Genomic DNA, 18452 nt, shown 5'->3' with positions numbered 1-18452 from the left:
AGGCATGCAATTTTTAGAAAATCTGATTATATGACCCACCTGTTGTTCACTATCCTCTCTTTGTCTGTTTACTGGGACTCGGGCGATTCCATGTAGATCGATCAGTGTGAGGTCACATACGTTTGGTGACATGACCTCTAACATGATGAGTTCATCACATATTCCTACCCTCTTCTTGCCAGCTCATTCTGGACTGTAACACACATTGCAAAATGTGTTTTTCAAGCTTAATGTATTGGTCAGGTTAATACAGAGAACCCCTGCATGAATAGTTCAGCAGACTATAGTAGTGGTAACAAACTGTAAAAGAAAACTGCTAAAATTATAAAAGACTATCCCTTGGGTCCTAGGTAGACCCATTTGACAAGATGGACCACATTGTTCAAGGCATCCTGCTTTTTTTTCATTGCTTACAGATTTTCCAGTTGGCAACCCTTGTATGTATGATCAGTTCAGTGCCATATGATCTGAGTTTGTCACAGACAATTTATTATGCAATTTAATCATGTTTGATAACATTGTTCTATCGTGGTCAAATATCTTGTCATTTGCACAGTTTGTCTGCATTCTGTTATGTAGTGTATTAATTGCTATGACAACAAGACAGCAGATGAAAAGAACAGATATTATGATTCAGTGTTTCAAGAGTGTGACTGAGAAAAAGGCCTATAATTAAATGACTTTATAGTTTCATTTTAGGGCTAAGTTTTGTCTTTTGATGAGTTGTTAATCATTAAAGTTATACTCTACAGAGTTCTGGCCTTTGTTTTTACATATACAGTATGACTGAAACATAAAACTGCAAGTGACTTACTTTCTGTTTCAAAAGTAGAAATCATCTAAGCATCAAATTTAGAAACAGATGCTATCTCCCCTATCTCACTGCAAGTGATAACTAAAAATGTATATATATTCACTGTAACCGATTTCTGTAATTTGAACAGTATTTTACTGTATTATGTACATTAAGATACTGTAAAATGTATATACAGTATTTTACTGTAAACTGCAAAGGATTATGGGAAAATGTATGGTCACTACAGTAAAAAAACTGACCAATGGCAAGGGAGATTTATTTTGTTTGCTGTTTGATGGAAGCAGCGGTAAAAGGACAAAAGAGACACTTTGCACTGTTAACTAGACAAAAAGGTTAGTAGGCATATATTATTTCTGTTTTATGCAAAACTGAGATATTTTAAGATGTTTTAACTTATTAACAGCAAACTAACATCCATCGTGTCGTTTTTCATGTCGGAGTTGAGGCCTTTTTTTCTGACTGACGGCCGGATTAACGCCGCCATAACGGTGATAACATCGACTGGTGAGTAAATTAAGGTCACATATATTAGCCAAAATAAACCTTATTAAACCGAGAAACACGTTTGTAGGTTTGGCTGCCCTTTAATGCAAGTTAGTTCATCTGGCGAGTCGTTACTTAACCTTAACAACGAACTAACGTGAAATAATGTTACTGAGGTAAAGTGAGTAGGCAACACCACTGTTTCAATTCAGTGGAGATTTTAAACAGTATTTTCAAGTAATTCTTTTGTTTGTTCTTTTCAAATTTCTAGTCTAGATTCGACAACGTCGGAGGTGTATTTTGGCGCCTCTTCTTGTGACTGGCATAGTTTCGATGATAACATCAACTTGTACGTTAAGTTAATAATGTCAGTTAGTTAGCCGAAGTTAACGAACACAGAGAAGCATAATATCTTCTGTACACTGCCTCTTTATCGCAAGTGCAATTCTCTTCAAATGCTATTTAAGTTAGAAACGTGTGTACCAATGTTGTATGTAACTTTAGAGACGGTCCCTATTCAGTGAGAGACGTAAAATAAAACTGCGAGCTAACATGAAATACTGAGGAAAACTGAGTTAAGAAATACCACTGTAAAGTACATATTTTGTATTTTATTTTCAAGTTTGCGGTCTTGTGGTCATGTCGTCTGCATCGGAGGAGTATTGGAGTCTTTTCCTGTGATTGACGTCGTAACAGCAGGTGAGCTTTCATCTAATGTTACTGAAGTAGCCAAATTAGCCACGGGCTGCTCTCCACTAACTTACTTTATAAGAGAGGAACGGGCTAGCAATATATTAATATAGTAAGTTTTGCTTATAAATATAAAAAATGTGGTAACAATTTACAGTAAGGTTCATTAGTTAACATTAACGTTAGTTAAAAACATTAATGAACAATACTTCTACAGCATTTATTAAGCTTAGCTAATGTTAATTTTAGCATTTACCAATGCATTATTAAAATCACAAGTTGTGTTTGTTAACATTAGTTAATGCTCTGTGAACTAACATGGAATAAACAACAACTGTATTGTCATTAACTAACATTAACAAAGATTAATAAATAGTGTAATAAATGCATTGTTCATTGTTTGTTCATGTTAGTTAATACATTAACAAATGTATTATATAAATTAATACGTTAACAAATGACACCTTATTGTAAAGTGTTACCAAAAAAGTTAATTTTATTCAAAATGTTTGTATTACTGTACGGTAGTTTTTTTCTGATCATAAACTATAGTAACACTAAAAGGGTGTTGTGACTCTGTCTGTTACAGGAGATTTCTCCAAGCAAAAACAGGATCCTGAATATGAGGCAGAATCATCGTACAGCCAGCTGTCCGTTTTACAGAAATGCAGAATTAGGTAACCCAAAATACATTTTGTTTTACATTGCATTTACATTCATGCATTTGCCAGATGCTTTTAGCCAAAGCAAGTTATATTGTATTTAATGTAGGGGAGCACGGGACACAACCTAACACTGACTTTCTTAGCATGTGTAAATCCACGTGGGGTTCAGAGTATAATTTTTTTATACACTTTAATTTCACACTTGTCTAGTACAAATATGTTGCGTTGTTTCATAATTACAGGTGTATGTTTTTCGTTATTTATCTCAAAAGAATGGAAGTGACAACATAGTAGGTGGGGTACATTGTAACATGTGAGGGGCATGTTGTAACATAACCATATGACAGCTTAAAATATTATCAGAGCTAATGAAAAAATATACAAGACAAACTAAAATATTTTGTTAATAAAATAAAATCATTAACTTTTTCAAATAAAATAATGGCGTTTTTTAAGAATTAAAAATAATTTAATTTTGGAGTTTGACAATGAACACATTGCAGCCATGCTTGGGACGGCCCTGATCGCAACACACAGCTACATATACAGTGTAGTTCAAAACAGAGTGCGCAAATGAAGAAACACATTCAGAAATTCAGAAATGATACACTCCCCTCCCTCCACACACAGCTGTCATAGGACAGCTTTACATTTCTTGAAATAACAATTTCTGAACATTAAACATCGATTCTCAGTCTTTATTCACCTGCTTCTTGTGGTTTCTCATTGAAACTCATAAAAGTAAATGGTGTAAATTGCATTGCTAATGTCATAGAATAGCATAGTTTAATAATAGCTGGGCACATTGTAACACAGTGTTATAACGTTCCCCATCTGTGCAACTGGAATTTAAAACTGGTTAGTGTCTTCTGCTAGTTAGCGAATCATTATAAAACTATCTAAACTGATAACAGATTGGAGATTAAAATAATAGCAGATTTGTCTAATTTTAAATGAGTACTAAAACTGAGATGACAATTGACTTCAGCCAGAAATGTACTTCTGCTTTGGTAGAATATATATTCAGCGACATCTTCAAAAGATTTTTGAATTTTGGTGCACTTTATTCTCTATATAGTGTTGATATGGCAGTAGTAAATACTGTAAATTTGTATTTGTACAGTATTTGGTTATGCTAGCATGTGTGGAAATATTTAAACCGTGTGTTACAACTTACCCCGTGTTAGTTTGTGCCCTGCGCTCCCCTACACATTTTATTAAGTTATTAATTCCTGGGAATCAAACAGGGCGGGCGCTAGGTGTGTGCACATCAAGATTGAGTTTTCATGCGCATTAAAATTATTTCTATTGAACCAGCACTTAAACAGCAAAATGCAGCTGCTTCAGGTATCTTTAACTAACTGTAGCCTATAAATTCATAATACCGATATCCCCATCTGACAAAATTAGATTACTGTTACTGTAAAGCAACAAATATAGATTTTTAATCATGGTATTATAAGCACAGATTTTCTAGGACACACACATTTAGAAATGACTAGATTATATGAACAGATAGCATTTAGCATGGTCTGTGCAGACTTTACTAAGTGTCAGGGCAACAAAATTCAATAAATGAGAAGTTAATATTAAGTCATTTAAATAGTGAAGAAAATATTGTCTTTTTTCGCAAAAACGGTTCTAAACAAAGCCATGTTGTGCGTCTCTGCACACAACAGTGTTTCATTACTGAAAGAATTTACCTTTTTTGAATGCCTTGAATCAGATATTCACAAAGAAAAAGGATCTGCCTGAATCCCATCCTGCTGTTTCTCATCGGAGAGCTTGTCAACTTTGACTGTCAAAATTACTGAAATTTAACAACACAAACTAATTTTTACTGTTACTATTATTTGATTTTTATTAACACTACCAGTCAAAAGTTTTTGAACGGTAAGATTTTTAATGTTTTTAAAGAAGCCTCTTCTGCTCACCAAGCCTGCATTTATTTGATCCAAAGTACAGCAAAAACAGTACAATTTTGAAATATTTTTACTATTTAAAATAAATGTTTTCTATTTGAATATATTTTAAAATGTAATTTATTCCTGTCATCAAAGCTGATTTTTTAACATCATTACTCCAGTCTACAGTGTCACATGATCCTTCAGAAATTATTCTAATATTCTGATTTGCTGCTCAAAAAAACTATTATTATTATTATGTTGAAAACAGCTGAATCTAATTTTTTCAGGTTTCCTTGATGAATAGAAAGTTCAGAACAGCATTTATCTGAAATATAAATATTTTGTAACATTATAAATGTCTTTATCTTCAGTTTTGATCAATTTAAACCATCCTTGTTAAATAAAAGTAGTAATTTGTATAATCCCCCCCCCCCATTTTGTAATGCTACAAAATCTTTTTATTTCAGATAAATGTTGATCTTTGGATCTTTCTATTCATCAAAGAATCCTGAAAAAATGTACTCAACTGTTATGATGATGATGATAATAATAATAATAATAATAAATGTTTATCAGTATATTAGAATGATTTCTGAAGGATCATGTGACACTGGAGACTGGAGTAATGATGCTGAAAATTTAGCTTTGATCACAGGAATAAATTACATTTTAAAATATATTCAAATAGAAAGCTGTTATTTTAAATAGTCCAAATATTTCACAGTATTACTGCTTTTGGAGTAAATAAATGCAGGCTTGGTGAGCAGAAGAGAATTCTTTAAACTTTTGACTGTTAGTGTACTTACTTGTTTTTGCTTTTTAGTATGTGTATGTTTTGCCATGATACAAAGTGCCCAGGGGACTGTTGTGATGCCCTTTGTTCAGCTAGTTCACCCTAGAGATCAAGACTTGTAATTTGTACTTTTAAAAAGAAAATGTTCAACAATTAAAAATAATATTTTCAGAGCTAATTCTCATGAGTTATTGTGATTTTTATGGGGTTAGGGTGGTAAAAATCATGGATTACAGTGCTGTACCACAATTTGATTGTTTTTTGCAGGTAAAAAATGTTTAAACTACATGAAAATAAACACTACAGCACTGATACTGTAAATGAAAATACGGTAAAAATACTGTAAATAAAAATACGGTAAAGATACTGCAAATGTAAACACAGTAATAATACTGTAAATGAAAATACAGTAAAGCCATTATTATACTGTAAATGCAATTACAGTAATAATACTGTAACCATTTTTACAGTAATTTACTGGCATCCAGCTGCCAGTAAAATACTGTAAAATTTACAGCAACCTTTTTACAGTGTTGGTATATACGGCTTTCAGCCACATGAATAGCTACATATATTACATTATTTTTTACAAGCATTAAAAACTTTAAAACACATTAAACTGAAAAACAAAACAGACTGCATGCATTTTTCTCAACCTACTTCGATGTAATTTTCAACTAATGATGAATCCACAAATTTCTGTTTTCTTATCACAGTAAGACAGAACTGCCTCAGCTCTAGTGGACAATTCCTCATAACAATTCCTATCAAATACAGTCGAGTTCACAATTACAGTGAATTACAAACAAACAGCGAACATTTTGACAAGTATATCATATATTAATTCCCTACTCTCTCAGAAACACGTTTTCATTCTTCTTCACACTTGTCCCAAAGCATTCACCGAATCTTCACCAATTCTTCAGATGATGCTTGCCAAAAACTGTCAAAAGCTTTTGGATTGACAGAAGGCCAAAAACACACTTAATGCAAGTACTCTTGTTTATGAATTTTGAACACATTTTGCATATTTGTTTTTTTGTCACTGTTTATTAAATTTTCTTCTAGGAAGAGTAGTATAAAACAGAAAGCAGCTGTGCAAATTTAGAACCCACCCCCTGGTAGACTTAAAAAATAAATAAATAAACAACACAAAAAATTAATAATAATAATAATAATAATAAAATAATTGTATTAATAGACAAATAAATAAATAAATAACAATAAAATAATATTTACAAAGATTTTAGAAAAAATGACAACAGTAAAAGCTGAATGCCATAAATTTACAGTTTTCACATAAGATCCATGTATACGAGAAGTTGAGAGTTCCATCGAGATGATGTCCAACAAATGCACAGTCCAGGTTCATCTGTCCATTGTGTGAGGAGGACTAGCAATTTTTTTGCTGCTGTGAGAGCAGCTAACAGTAAACATCTTTGTTGGACGGACAAGGTGAAGTCCCAAAAGTCACTCATAAAAAAATGGTGCAGAGTCAAACATATCTCAGTACCCAACAAATATGATAGGTCCTGTGAGAGCTGAGTCCAAAAAGGTGAGAGAGAGAATTGAAAAATTGAAAAATGCAAAAACGTGAAAAATGAAATAGTTTCAGATTGTCGGACTGCTTGAGCTACGGGTTCCAAGAATAGGGCAAATAACAGAGGAGTAAGTGGGCAACCCTGACTTGATGTATAAAGAATGGGTTAGAGAGAATAGCACCTGTGAGAACAGTGGCTGCTGGATTGGCATACAGAACTTTTATCATATTTATGAAACTCGATCCTTTAGCATATAATTTAACATCAGTCCCTATCAAAGAAAGTGGCCGGTAGCTAGAACAGGAAGTCAGATCTTTATCTTTTTTTAACAAGAGAGAAATAACAGCTATATTAATAGATGGGTGAAATGAGCAGTAGTCATTAACCGCCAGCAAATGCCAAGTTTGATTAATTGCTTTGACCTTTGTGACCTCATAATAATATTAATGATAACCATATGTGACCTTTGATCTCATAATGAGTTCCAGATGTGGAAATCGGAGAAGCCTGAAATTCCGACGTCATCCGGGGCTGAGTTATGTTGTTTGTAGGTGTCCAGCCGGTGGAAAAACCATGAATGATCTGTCGAGTAATGTTTTTGAAGATTTCATGGTGCGTTTTGAATCTTTCTCATCTGTGTGGCGTGCCCCTCCCATCTGCGTATCAGGTTGTGTTCTGAGGTGCTCTCTCTCTCTCTCTCTGTATGGGAGAGCTGTGAGAAAACAATAACAGGATAAATAAACAAATTTAACAGGTCAATTTTAAGACACGCATATATTCTGTTGGTTGTATAAAAATAATTTAAATAAAATAGGCTATCAATGAGAAGGGATAAACAAATGTTTAGCTTAACGAATAAAATGCTTAAAAAATATAAATTGTCTAAAAAAAAAATATATATATATATAAATTGTCTTACATTTTTCAAGAGAAAAAGATTTCCACCTCGTGAGAGGATGACCACTCTTCGAATGTGAGGTTTACAAAATTTGTGCTTAGTTTAAGCTGGATAAGGTCCTCTCTCTCTCTCTCCCTCCGCAAGCGTGAGCATGCTCGTGCATGTGTGTGTGCGTGTGTGCGTGTTTGTTTGTTTGTTTGTTTGTTTGTGTGTGACGCAGGCCCCCACCGCTCCCGTCATTTCGGTCCATTGTGGGAGAGAAAACTGATAAGCTTTGCAAACATTTGAATTATTACTATACTTTAATGTTTAAATAATTTCCTATACGTCAAGTCCTTATGTTTTAACTTATTTCGCATCAAACGAATGTTTAAAAGTTTCTTATTTTATTCATCATCTTCAAAAATTGTATTCCACCGCACACAATGTTTTTGAAACATGAAAAGGCTTTCTGTATGATTTTAAAAATAAAATTAGTAACATTTCGGTAGAATGAGACGAGAGTGATGGCTCAGTGGGATATGTCACTGTGTCGCGATCAGATGCTCGTTTTGATCGCGTATCTAATCCCGACTCGGAAGGACTTCAAAACTGTTTAAATTATTGAACACTGTAACTAATCAACCCTTTTCTTCTTCTCTATAAAGGTTTGGTTTTGCCTTTTATTTGATTGGACAGTAGGTAGACAGGAAACGAAGTTGGAGAAAGAGTGAACAGGATCGGGAAAGGTCCGCGAGCCGGGACGCCCGAAGCACAACGGCACTACATGTCAACGCGCTGCCCACGAGGCTATCGGCGCCGACAACCCTCTTCTTCTTCGAATTTAATGTTGGTTATGTTTATTTCACAATGTTTTGTATATTTTACAACCTTTTAGAAATTTGTTCCAGAGAATTCAGACTTTCAGTTTAGCCTAACTGCACCGGCATTGTTGTTCTGTTTAGACAGATGCAACCCGAGAGCCATGGACTTTGTCAGCGTAATTTTACGGTTTGTTTTAAGACGTTTGTTTTAAACGTTCAGTTAAACTACAGTTCTAGGCATCTGTACATCTGGGGCCTGTACCATGATGGTAGATGAACAAATTCAGAGTTACAGGATTAGTTTCGAGTTGACAAAACCAAACCTCTCCAATCCGGCTTTGTTGGTACCATGATGCTGATCATCAACTTTCTTTGTTAACTCAGGCTTTGATCCTGAGTTTGTGGAGCATGTGCACATGAATGTGTGACATCAGTGGCTAACAGCCAATCACAAGCCTTGGTTAAAAGTTAAAGATTTTGCTAAAGGTTAAAAGATTGAAAAATATGATTCATTTAAATGCATTTACAATGAAAAAGTACTTGTTCATGAAAGAGGACAAAAAAAATAAATTATCTTGCTTTATCAGTGCAGTCACAAGTGAAACTTAAGTTAGTTTATATTGTTGGAAATATACAGCGATAGAGACTCGAACATGTAAGGTCACGTCATTTTTAAAGCATTATCTATTGATTCTACAACTTATATTATATACAATCTGTATCTATTGACATTCATTTAAAATAAATTATTTATAATAACTGTTAAACTAAAATAGCTTGTGTGTAATGGATTAATAATAATATAAATCATATAATTAAATAAATAATATAAAATAATGTAATTATCATTAAGGCCAGACCAACTTTTTTTTTTTTTTTTTTTTTTTTGTACTAGTGACCTTTAATTTGGAGCAAGATAAACTGGGAGAGTGACTTTTTTTGTGTCAGACATGTGTCAGTTTGCTCACATCTGATTGGTCCAATTTCAGTTTGAGCTCTCTAACTCAGAACATAACCTGCCCCGGAGCAGGTTAGCTGTGGAGTGTTAGTTACTATGGCAATGAATGCAGCTAAAAGCCAAGCCACTTTCATGGTACCTAAAACCCAGAGTTGGCGCAAGCGAAACTGAAACTTACCTGGCTAGCCAGCTAATCCAGCTTCATGGTAGGCCCCAGGTTCGGTTCTAGCCGTGACTAAATAAATATTTTTCTAAATAAACCTAATTTTCATCAATAAAATATTAAAACAATTAAAAAAATAAATAAGTAAATTGTTAGCTAATTACCTTTATTACATTATTTTACCTTAAAATCTAATCATGTATACCATTATTTAAACAATACCATTAGAAGTTGAAGGCGGACCTCCAAGGTGTTGTAAACGCCCACACGGGTGAAGAGCGCCCGTGTTGCGGGACCATCCCACTTCCTTTCGCGATTTGGAGAAAGATAGCGGTTTTTCTCAGTAGCCCCTCACTGCAGAACAAAAGATCCAAGGGGCGGAGTTGGATCCACATCCAGGGGGTGGAGATGGTAGGTTTAGGGGTGGGGATGGGTGGGTTTATGGATCAGGGAGTGGAGACGGGTAGGTTTAGGTCTATGTAAGGTGGGAGGAGTTGGATCTAGATCCAACCACGCCCCCTGGATCTTGTGTTCTGCAGTGAGGACCATCTCGTTTTTCTTACTATCATCATGGAGCACAACGGTGAGTGAAATTAATTCCCTTTAAAAGCTTAGAATTAAATATATGATTAGACCTTGTTTATTCTCAACCTTATCTCATTTGATATAAACTATTTTTTTAACAGTTTTCCTATTATAGGGGAATCAAACGGGGAACAAAGTGTTTTTAGCCAGATTGATTTGTGTAACTTAATTTTTTTTTTTTCTGATTTTTTGATATAAGCTGAATGTTTTTAAATATTTTACACCAGAAAACATTTTATTTTGTAATGGCTGCACATCTGATCGATCAACAACACCAAAACGGTAAATAGTTATTTTTAACATTTTGACTAAATTAATACAGCAAACCACCATACAATTAATAATTTAGATGTGTACATTTAACAAGTAAATACAAAGTACAATTTATCACATTTTTAGAAAATTTTCCCTTTTAGAGATATAATTGTTGACTGTCTTTTTTGTACAACGCGGACACTTTAAGGTAGGGGCATGCCATTTTAGATCACTGAGCGCAGTTTTTTGGTGAGGGGGTGTGGCCTGTGGGGGCAATATACACAAGTTTTGCCTAATGTGTCAATTGACCAACCATTCTCGATCATGTCCCAAGACGATCGGTAAGTTGCAGATATTGAAACAATTTTTGATAATGACAAAAAATATTCCAAGGTTTTACTTTTTAATTAGATTGTGCACTAATTATAATGACCTGCCTCTAGCTTAACCTATGACTTATACATATTTTAAATTGTGTGCTATTGTCGAAGGTAAAATGTTTAAAGTGAGGAATTTCAAGTGTAATTAGTTTAAAACTGCTTGTAGTGCGTTTCAAAAATTGATGCAATGTCATGTCACCCAATTAAAATATTACAAAGGTGTACTAAAAGCACTATATACTCCAAGCAGCCAGAGGTTTGTGTAATATGCCTGATTTTATTCTATTCCGTGTAAAATATTCTTCAGAATAGGCCTACTCATTTTGTTTTTATAAATCCTAACACAGGTTTGGAATGACTTGAGGGGGAGTAATTATGTTGTCTTGCTGGCTAATGCAGTCATGTCATTTTACAGAGACATCAGTAATGAAAAGACAATCTTTTCAAAAGACAATGAAAAGATATTCGTTTTTTCTTTGGGACAGCACAAAAAATAAGGGTGAGCTGACAGGAACAGGAAATTAGCACTATATATATATACACAGTGTCATTTTTTAAATTCACATTTGGTCTGCTCTACTATTGTAAGTGCAAAGAGACAGAGGGAAAGGCAAGGCAGGAAGACCTTAGGGCAGAACAAGATGATTTTGAGGTAGGTGAAAGCATAGATTTCCCAAAGGAATCTTAGAAGTTTAATGTTGAAAATCATGTTGGCCTCTTTGTATTCATATATTAAAAGTATAATATACTTTCAGGGTAAGTTGAGAAATACAGTGAAAGAAAAAGACCAGGACAGTGGTGACAGTTCAAGACCAGGTGATGAGGTGAGTTGAGCTACATATGAAAGCAAAAATTGAGCTAAAACAGACAGTGCCAGAAACTGAAAATGCTGTCCAGAATGCTAATGCTTGAGCAATATACCATCAGCTTATCTAATGTACTGCCCTAAACCAAGAAAAAAAAAAAGCTATTGTTTTGCATTCTGTTTGTTTCACTCTATTGTTTAATTACTATTTACTCTAAATGCATTGCTGAATGCAAAGGTAAATCATGAGGGAAAATACTGCAGTCCATCCAGACAAATCATAAAGCTTTTTTTTTTTTTTCTTCTTCTGGTAATCTCATTTGCTGTGGTTGATTCAGAAAAAAGAGAGTGAGAAAGAGGGAGGGCAAGACGACGCTAACACGGCAGAAGGAGGTGACATTCAGGTCAGTGAGAGTTCACAGGGCCACCACTCAATTTATCTTAGATCAACAGCTGATATAATCGATGGTCCGCTCTGATATATTTAGGGACAAGAAAGAGAGAAAGAGGGAGTACAGGAAGATCACATTACAGGGAATGGCGACAATAAGGTGGGTGAAAATCGTGCAATTTTGTACTTACATTAAACCTTACATAGCGACCAGAATTTATATATAATAATTTTCATAAAAGGGATAATTTCATTAATAAACTTCATCTTAGCTGTATATAATGTGTTTTAGGTCCCTGAGATGGAGGTAGAGGATAGACAGATAGGAGAAAATGCAAGAGAGAGAGAAGAGCTTGGACCTTGTCCTAGTCATCCAAATGTCAAGTTTATGCCTACTCAGACTCTTTCAAACAAGACACTTCACTTTCATGAGAAATGGTTTAGAGAATATTCTTGGCTTCATTACTGTCCTTCATTAAAGTGTGTCCTTTGTTTTTACTGCGCAAAGTATTTTGCAAATTCCAAGTCAAAGCTTGCTTCAAAAATGGATCCAGCCTTTATTTCAAATGGCTTTCGAAACTGGAAAAAGGCAGTAGAGAAATGTGATGCTCAAAGACAGTCAGTGTCACAAAGTAGCTCTTATGACTAGGATTCAGGAGACACGTCCTGTTGATATGCAACACTAAAGCTCGTAACGCCATTGGCTCCTCAAACTGTCAGTCAAACCTCATTATTCCTCCCGCCTCTCTCGTCAATGAAGTGCGGTGCGCAGTTTAGAGCATCTCAGCTTGTTTGCTGTCTGAAGGTAAATAAAGAACTGTTGATTAAGTACAGCGGTTTCTTTACTCAAAAAAACACTAATGCTTTTTTTTGTTCTTTTGTTTTTGAGGAGCTGAGAAGAGTTTTTCTAGCATTTGTTGTGGAGTCACAGCCAAACAGCTCGTGCAAAGCGCTGAATCTTTCATAATATGATACTTTGGCCAAATAACAGGAAAAAAACTGAACGCCCAGATAATGACAGAAAACTGGGGAAAACGGGACACGAGTCAGGAATTTTTTTTTTTTTTAAATAAAAAAAAACATTCGCTGGACAAAAGCTTCATATTTGAACTTGATTTTGGTGAAATGTTTATATTAATATCTAATGACACATGCAACGATGCAAATAAACATAGCTTATCTGTAGGCCTAAACATCTATATGGTAACACTATACAATACGATTTCATTATGTTACGAGCCCTGGTAACATAAATGAAACAACCACGTTAACTTAATTTCTCATTTTTTTTAAATTTTCTTTCCTTGCTCTCTTGTTCGTTTTCAAAGCAATTGTATCCGTTTTCTCTCTTGCTGTATACAAAAGCAATGCATCCAAAACAAAGCAAAGCAAAATCTCAGGGGTGAGCTAATGCCAAAATAATAAACAAACATAAACTAACTTCCCCACAAATATTCTACCTTCCCTACGAATCAAAATAAAAGAAACAAAACACAATCAAATTCCCCATCTCCTTATCTGCCCAATAAACAGGAGAAAAAGTAGCGGCCAACCGGCCTACAAAAGAAACACGGCACTCACCCCTTACAGCTTCCCAAAACAGTTAAATAGTTTACAGACATGGTCAACAAGACATCAAGGTCCTAAAAGTAAGGCTCACACAGCATCACAATATATCACAAACACTAGGTTAAAACAGAGAACACTCTGTCGCGCCACATGTTCACCAGCTAGCACAGTACCACAACAAACAGACATGAGCAAACGATAAAAGAGGCAGAGAGCTCTCTCCAGTGGATTGCCAGGGATTTATAGTCCAGGTCTCTTCTCCGGTCCAACCACCAGCAGACTCCCATTATGTCCAGGACCAATCCTAAGAAAGAAAGAGACAACAGCAACAACGGAACCAACCTATAATGCATTACGTTGTAGACGTAACAATTAAAATACATTTGTTACAGTATTTATTAATCTTTGTTAATGTTAGTTAATGAAAATACAGTCGTTCATTGGTAGTTCATGTTAGTTCATGCATTAACAAATGTTAACAAACAACTTTGGATTTTAATAATGCGTTAGTAAATGTTGAAATTAACATTAAGATAAATGCTGCAGAAGTATTGTTCATTCTTAGTTCATGTTAACACTAGTTAACTAATCTTAACTACTGAACCTTATTGTGAAGTGTTACCATTTATATAAATGTATCTGTATACAATAAAGCCACAATACCAACTACCAATAGGAGGTTTCCGGCCGACAGCAAAAATTTATTTTGCCTATGTCACAATTTGAGGTCAATCCGGCCTGTATTTGATACTGATTATGTTGCCAAATTGGTTTGGAACAGCTGTTGAATAAACAATTAAACTGATGCCTGTCTATCTGCTTGACTGACAGTTTTATTGATCACTGAGAGAGCATTGACTTGGTATGATGTTGGTTCAATATAATTTTTTTTTTTTTTTTTTTTAAATGGCTTGGATGTAGTAAACTACTTTTGCCATATTGCTGTAGCTTAGCTTGCTACATTTCCCAGGGCTGTAGCTTTAGTGTAGTTAAGCTTCATTTAAAGAAGAGTAACTGTTAGCTTAGCTCACTACATTTTCCAAGTAGCTTGCCCAACACTGGATATGTGGATTCTGATCTTCAGCCAAGAGAGGAGTTTATTGGACTTTACGAGATGTCAACAACAACAGGAAAGGCTTTAGCAAATATGACACGTTATGTCATGATCCGGCTAAATCTTCCTCTGTCTCAACTCAGAGGACAAACATATGATGGAGCTTCCAACATGGCTGGTCATTTGCAAGGTGTTCAAGCTCTTTTAAAAAAGGAGCAGCCATTGGCTTTGTACTGTCACTGTGCTACACACTGTGTTAATTTGATTACACAGGCTGCCTGTGTTGCCACTCCAGTGATTAGAGACACACTATAGGCTTAGTCCACGAATTAGGCTCCTTCTTCAACCAATCTGTGAAATTCAAGGCAATTTTTAAGGACATAGCAAAATCACAGCATTCTTTTATTTCTTTAAAGCCTCTTTGCCCCACCAGGTGGACTGTTCGGACATCTGCTCTTCATGCAATTCTCAAACAGTATGAATCTGTGTTGACTGCTTTGGAGGAAATGGCGTCCTGTGGCACAAACGATACATCAATTAAGGCCAATGGGTTTCATGAAAAATTCCTTAAGGGAAACACTATGCTTGGCCTTGTAATGGCAGAGGACATAATTGGCGATTTGGAGTGCTTAAACACCAGCCTGCAGCTCAAACAGCAGACAGTATCAGGGACGTTGGAGGCTGTGAAGCATGTTAAGAAAAGCATGCAAGAGAAGAGAACTGATGAACACTTCCAACAACTGTTCACCAAAGCTTCTGATCTAGTAACAAAGCTGGATCTACAACTGATTCAGATGCCTCACATCCGAGAACAAGCCAAACGATACAGCAGTCAGACTGCACCTGATGGAAACCCTAATGATCCTAATGTCCAGTCCTACTTCAGGCCCCAGTATTACAGCTGCTTGGACATGGTGAACACCCAGATGACTCAAAGGTTTGACCAAGATGGCATCCAAAAACTGCAAAAGCTTGAGAATGTGCTACTGAAAGCAGCGTTGGACAAAGTATTGGATGAGTATCCTGAATTAAATTCAAGACAATTGCAGGTGCAGCTTAACATGTTTGAAGCTATGTACACTTTCCAAACTACAGCAGACGTTGCAGAAAACATTCAAAACATGGTTCCTGAAGTGAGAGGCCCTTTCAGTCAAGTTGAGACTTTAGTAAGGCTATTGCTGGTTGTCCCTGCTTCCTCCTCAGAAGCCGAGAGCAGTTTTAGTGCCCTGAGGAGGCTCAAAACCTGGTTAAGGTCATCAATGAGTCAGACAAGGCTCAATAACGTGGCTATTTGCCATGTACACCAGCAACGACTGGACAAATTAGAACTTCTAAAAGTATGCCAGTCCTTTATTCAAGTAAATGAAAAGCACAAGAAGATATTTGGATCCTTCATTGAAAATTTAGTGAAGACGACATGAATTGTTATGTAACATTGTAAATAATTGTATTCATCTGAAGGTCTTTGTAATGAAGAGTGAGATGGTTTTAGAATGGAGTTTGAATTTGTTTTTATACTTTGGGTCACTAGTCTATTTTTCTAAAAACAATTTTATTGTGATGTGTGTGTGTGTGTGTGTATATATATAGGACAGTTTTTAGCTGAAAAGGTGATTTTATAAACTATCAAAATCTGTGATATGCCCACTGACCTTACTGTAATTTTGGGGTAAAAATATTGAAAGATCTTGTGTTTTGTGTGGGTGTGTGTTTGTAGATAGATAGATAGACATATAGACAGATCGTTGGGTTTTGGTCCCCCCCAAAGTTCAATGTGTGGTTATGGCCTTGCCCAGACCTACAGCCAAAACACAAGGTTTAGATTTAAAACCTGACGGGGCACTTCTATTTCAACCAGCGCAGCTTTTGTAATCTTTATGGTAGTGGACTCCGGTCCTAATCCGTGAAGGCTTTTGACATAATGAAATAAATACCAAACACTAATTTCTAATAAATCAAATTTATATCTAGCACATCAAGGTCAGCTCTAGAGCCGTTTGGGTGCAGTCGTGCCAGCAGTGATGAGAGCAGAGAGCTGCCCGCTGCGCACAGACAATTGAAACTTTCAGTGGGTGAAAAACAATGGCATTTTCAAAAATTAGGAAAGTTGACAGGTCCTTAAAAAATCTTAAATGTTACAAGAAAGTCTTAATTATGATTTCAGGAGGTCTTAAATGTGGGGACTGAAAGACAAGAATTGCGATTAAACTTAAAAAGGCTATTCATTGAATAAATATGAGCGCTGCAGGAGTCATCTGCTTCGCTGCTTTGTGGAGTCTGTCTGTTGGGCTTTGTGTACTGCCATTCCCAAAGCGCCACCTGCTGGAAGAGAATGATTTCAAAGGCCAGTGTGAAAATCAATCCATGTTTTTAAGCAGCAAACACGCAGAGTTGTAAATGTGAAGATAATGTGTTATAAAATGTAAACAATTAAGGCAGTAAAATATATTTATATGTATTTAATTAATATAATACTTTATTTTTTTTGTGAAAACCTGCATCTGAACTGTATATCATGCTTTTTTAAATGTATTTATTTTTGTGCAGGTCTTTAAAAAAGTCTTGAATTTAAGCTTAAATATCCTGCAGATTCCCTGACCTGGCAAAAAACATCAATTGTTTTTTATATATAATTGTCCGGACCTCGGCTGGTGGGGAGGGTTCATTACTGGACCTCAAGCCGTTTTAGTTGAAGATACCTGATCTAGGGGGTAAGATTTGGTGTTGCATTTAAAAAAAAAAAAAACTATGGCGACATCTGGTGGCAAAAATTATTATTTTTTTATTAAATTTTTTTTAAAATAGAAAATTGATAGTGCTTTTTTTTTGTTTTTTTTGTTAAATGTATTTATGTGACTTTAACCTCTATACAGATCGATCTGTTTGTATCATTTTCTGTCTTTCAATACTCTGTAATCAGTCTTCATATCTGTTTTTATTGATATCATTTTCTGTAATCAGTGTATATATTTTTTTAATGCTTCTGTCGTCTTTTGCAAATCTGTTTGTATCATTTTATATCTTTTAATACTCAGTAATCAGTCTACATGTCATTTTCTGTCTTTCAATACGCAGTAATCAGTCTACATATCTGTTTTTTATTGATAAGAATTTCTGTCAATGCATATCTGTTTTATCTTGCAATCTATTTTCCTGCTCTGAATGTATTTCTACAGTTTTATGAAACGTTACATTTTTATAACTATTTTCATCTCTGGATATATTGCTACCTAGAAATCAAAATTGCAGCAGGCGCATACATAGAGGCTGGTTACAGAAAATGATATCAACAGAAACAGACATGAAAAAAAATGAGTTTTATACAGTTTTGTGAATCGTTAAATTTTATAACTATTTTCCTTCTCTGAATGTATTGTTACAGTTTTATGAATCGCTACATTTTGTAACTATATTCCTGCTTTGAATGCTTTTTATCTTTATTTTTTTTCATGTCTGTTTCTGTTGATATCATTTTCTGTAACCAGCCTCTATATATGTATGTGCCTGCTGCAATTTTGATTTCTAGGTCTGTTGTATAAGGCAGACATTTTGCGCACACACACACACACACACACACACACACACACACATATATATATATATATATATATATATATATATATATATATATATATATAAAGATACACAATGGATGCTGAAAATGTACATAGAGGTCATTCAGACCCGTTACAGAA

The 18452-nt window shown here is 35.0% G+C and overlaps 1 protein-coding gene across 3 annotated transcripts; it reads left to right on the top strand.

Moving 5' to 3' along the window:
* The first annotated feature begins 1092 nt into the window (after positions 1-1092).
* LOC131534415 (uncharacterized) lies at positions 1093-17284 on the top strand. 3 transcript variants are annotated; one of them, XM_058767273.1, is made up of 12 exons: positions 1093-1149; positions 1221-1321; positions 1572-1649; positions 1923-1999; positions 2580-2667; positions 8442-8622; positions 11354-11437; positions 11528-11590; positions 11694-11762; positions 12082-12147; positions 12232-12294; positions 15191-17284. In XM_058767273.1, the coding sequence occupies exons 9-12, from the start codon at positions 11758-11760 to the stop codon at positions 16176-16178; spliced, it is 1122 nt and encodes a 373-aa protein (XP_058623256.1). In that variant the 5' UTR covers positions 1093-1149; positions 1221-1321; positions 1572-1649; positions 1923-1999; positions 2580-2667; positions 8442-8622; positions 11354-11437; positions 11528-11590; positions 11694-11757; the 3' UTR covers positions 16179-17284. The 3 variants fall into 3 exon arrangements, with proteins under 3 accessions (XP_058623256.1, XP_058623254.1, XP_058623255.1); XM_058767271.1 differs by lacking the exon at positions 1572-1649; XM_058767272.1 differs by lacking the exon at positions 1572-1649 and having other exon boundaries at positions 1099-1321; positions 8473-8622.
* Positions 17285-18452: the final 1168 nt, after the last annotated feature.

This window comes from Onychostoma macrolepis, chromosome 25 (genome assembly GCF_012432095.1).
Source record: "Onychostoma macrolepis isolate SWU-2019 chromosome 25, ASM1243209v1, whole genome shotgun sequence".
NCBI lineage: Eukaryota > Metazoa > Chordata > Actinopteri > Cypriniformes > Cyprinidae > Onychostoma > Onychostoma macrolepis.
The sequence above is the reverse complement of the archived record's forward strand: the minus strand, read 5'-3'. Positions and strand labels throughout refer to the sequence as shown.

What these genes read in the sequence shown, in the direction of transcription:
- LOC131534415 (XM_058767271.1), top strand. An exon ending in CAGAAGGAGGTGACATTCAG is followed by an intron (nt 12,148 to 12,231) that starts GTCAGTGAGAGT and finishes TGATATATTTAG; the next exon opens with GGACAAGAAAGAGAGAAAGA. An exon ending in CAGGGAATGGCGACAATAAG is followed by an intron (nt 12,295 to 15,190) that starts GTGGGTGAAAAT and finishes TTGCCCCACCAG; the next exon opens with GTGGACTGTTCGGACATCTG.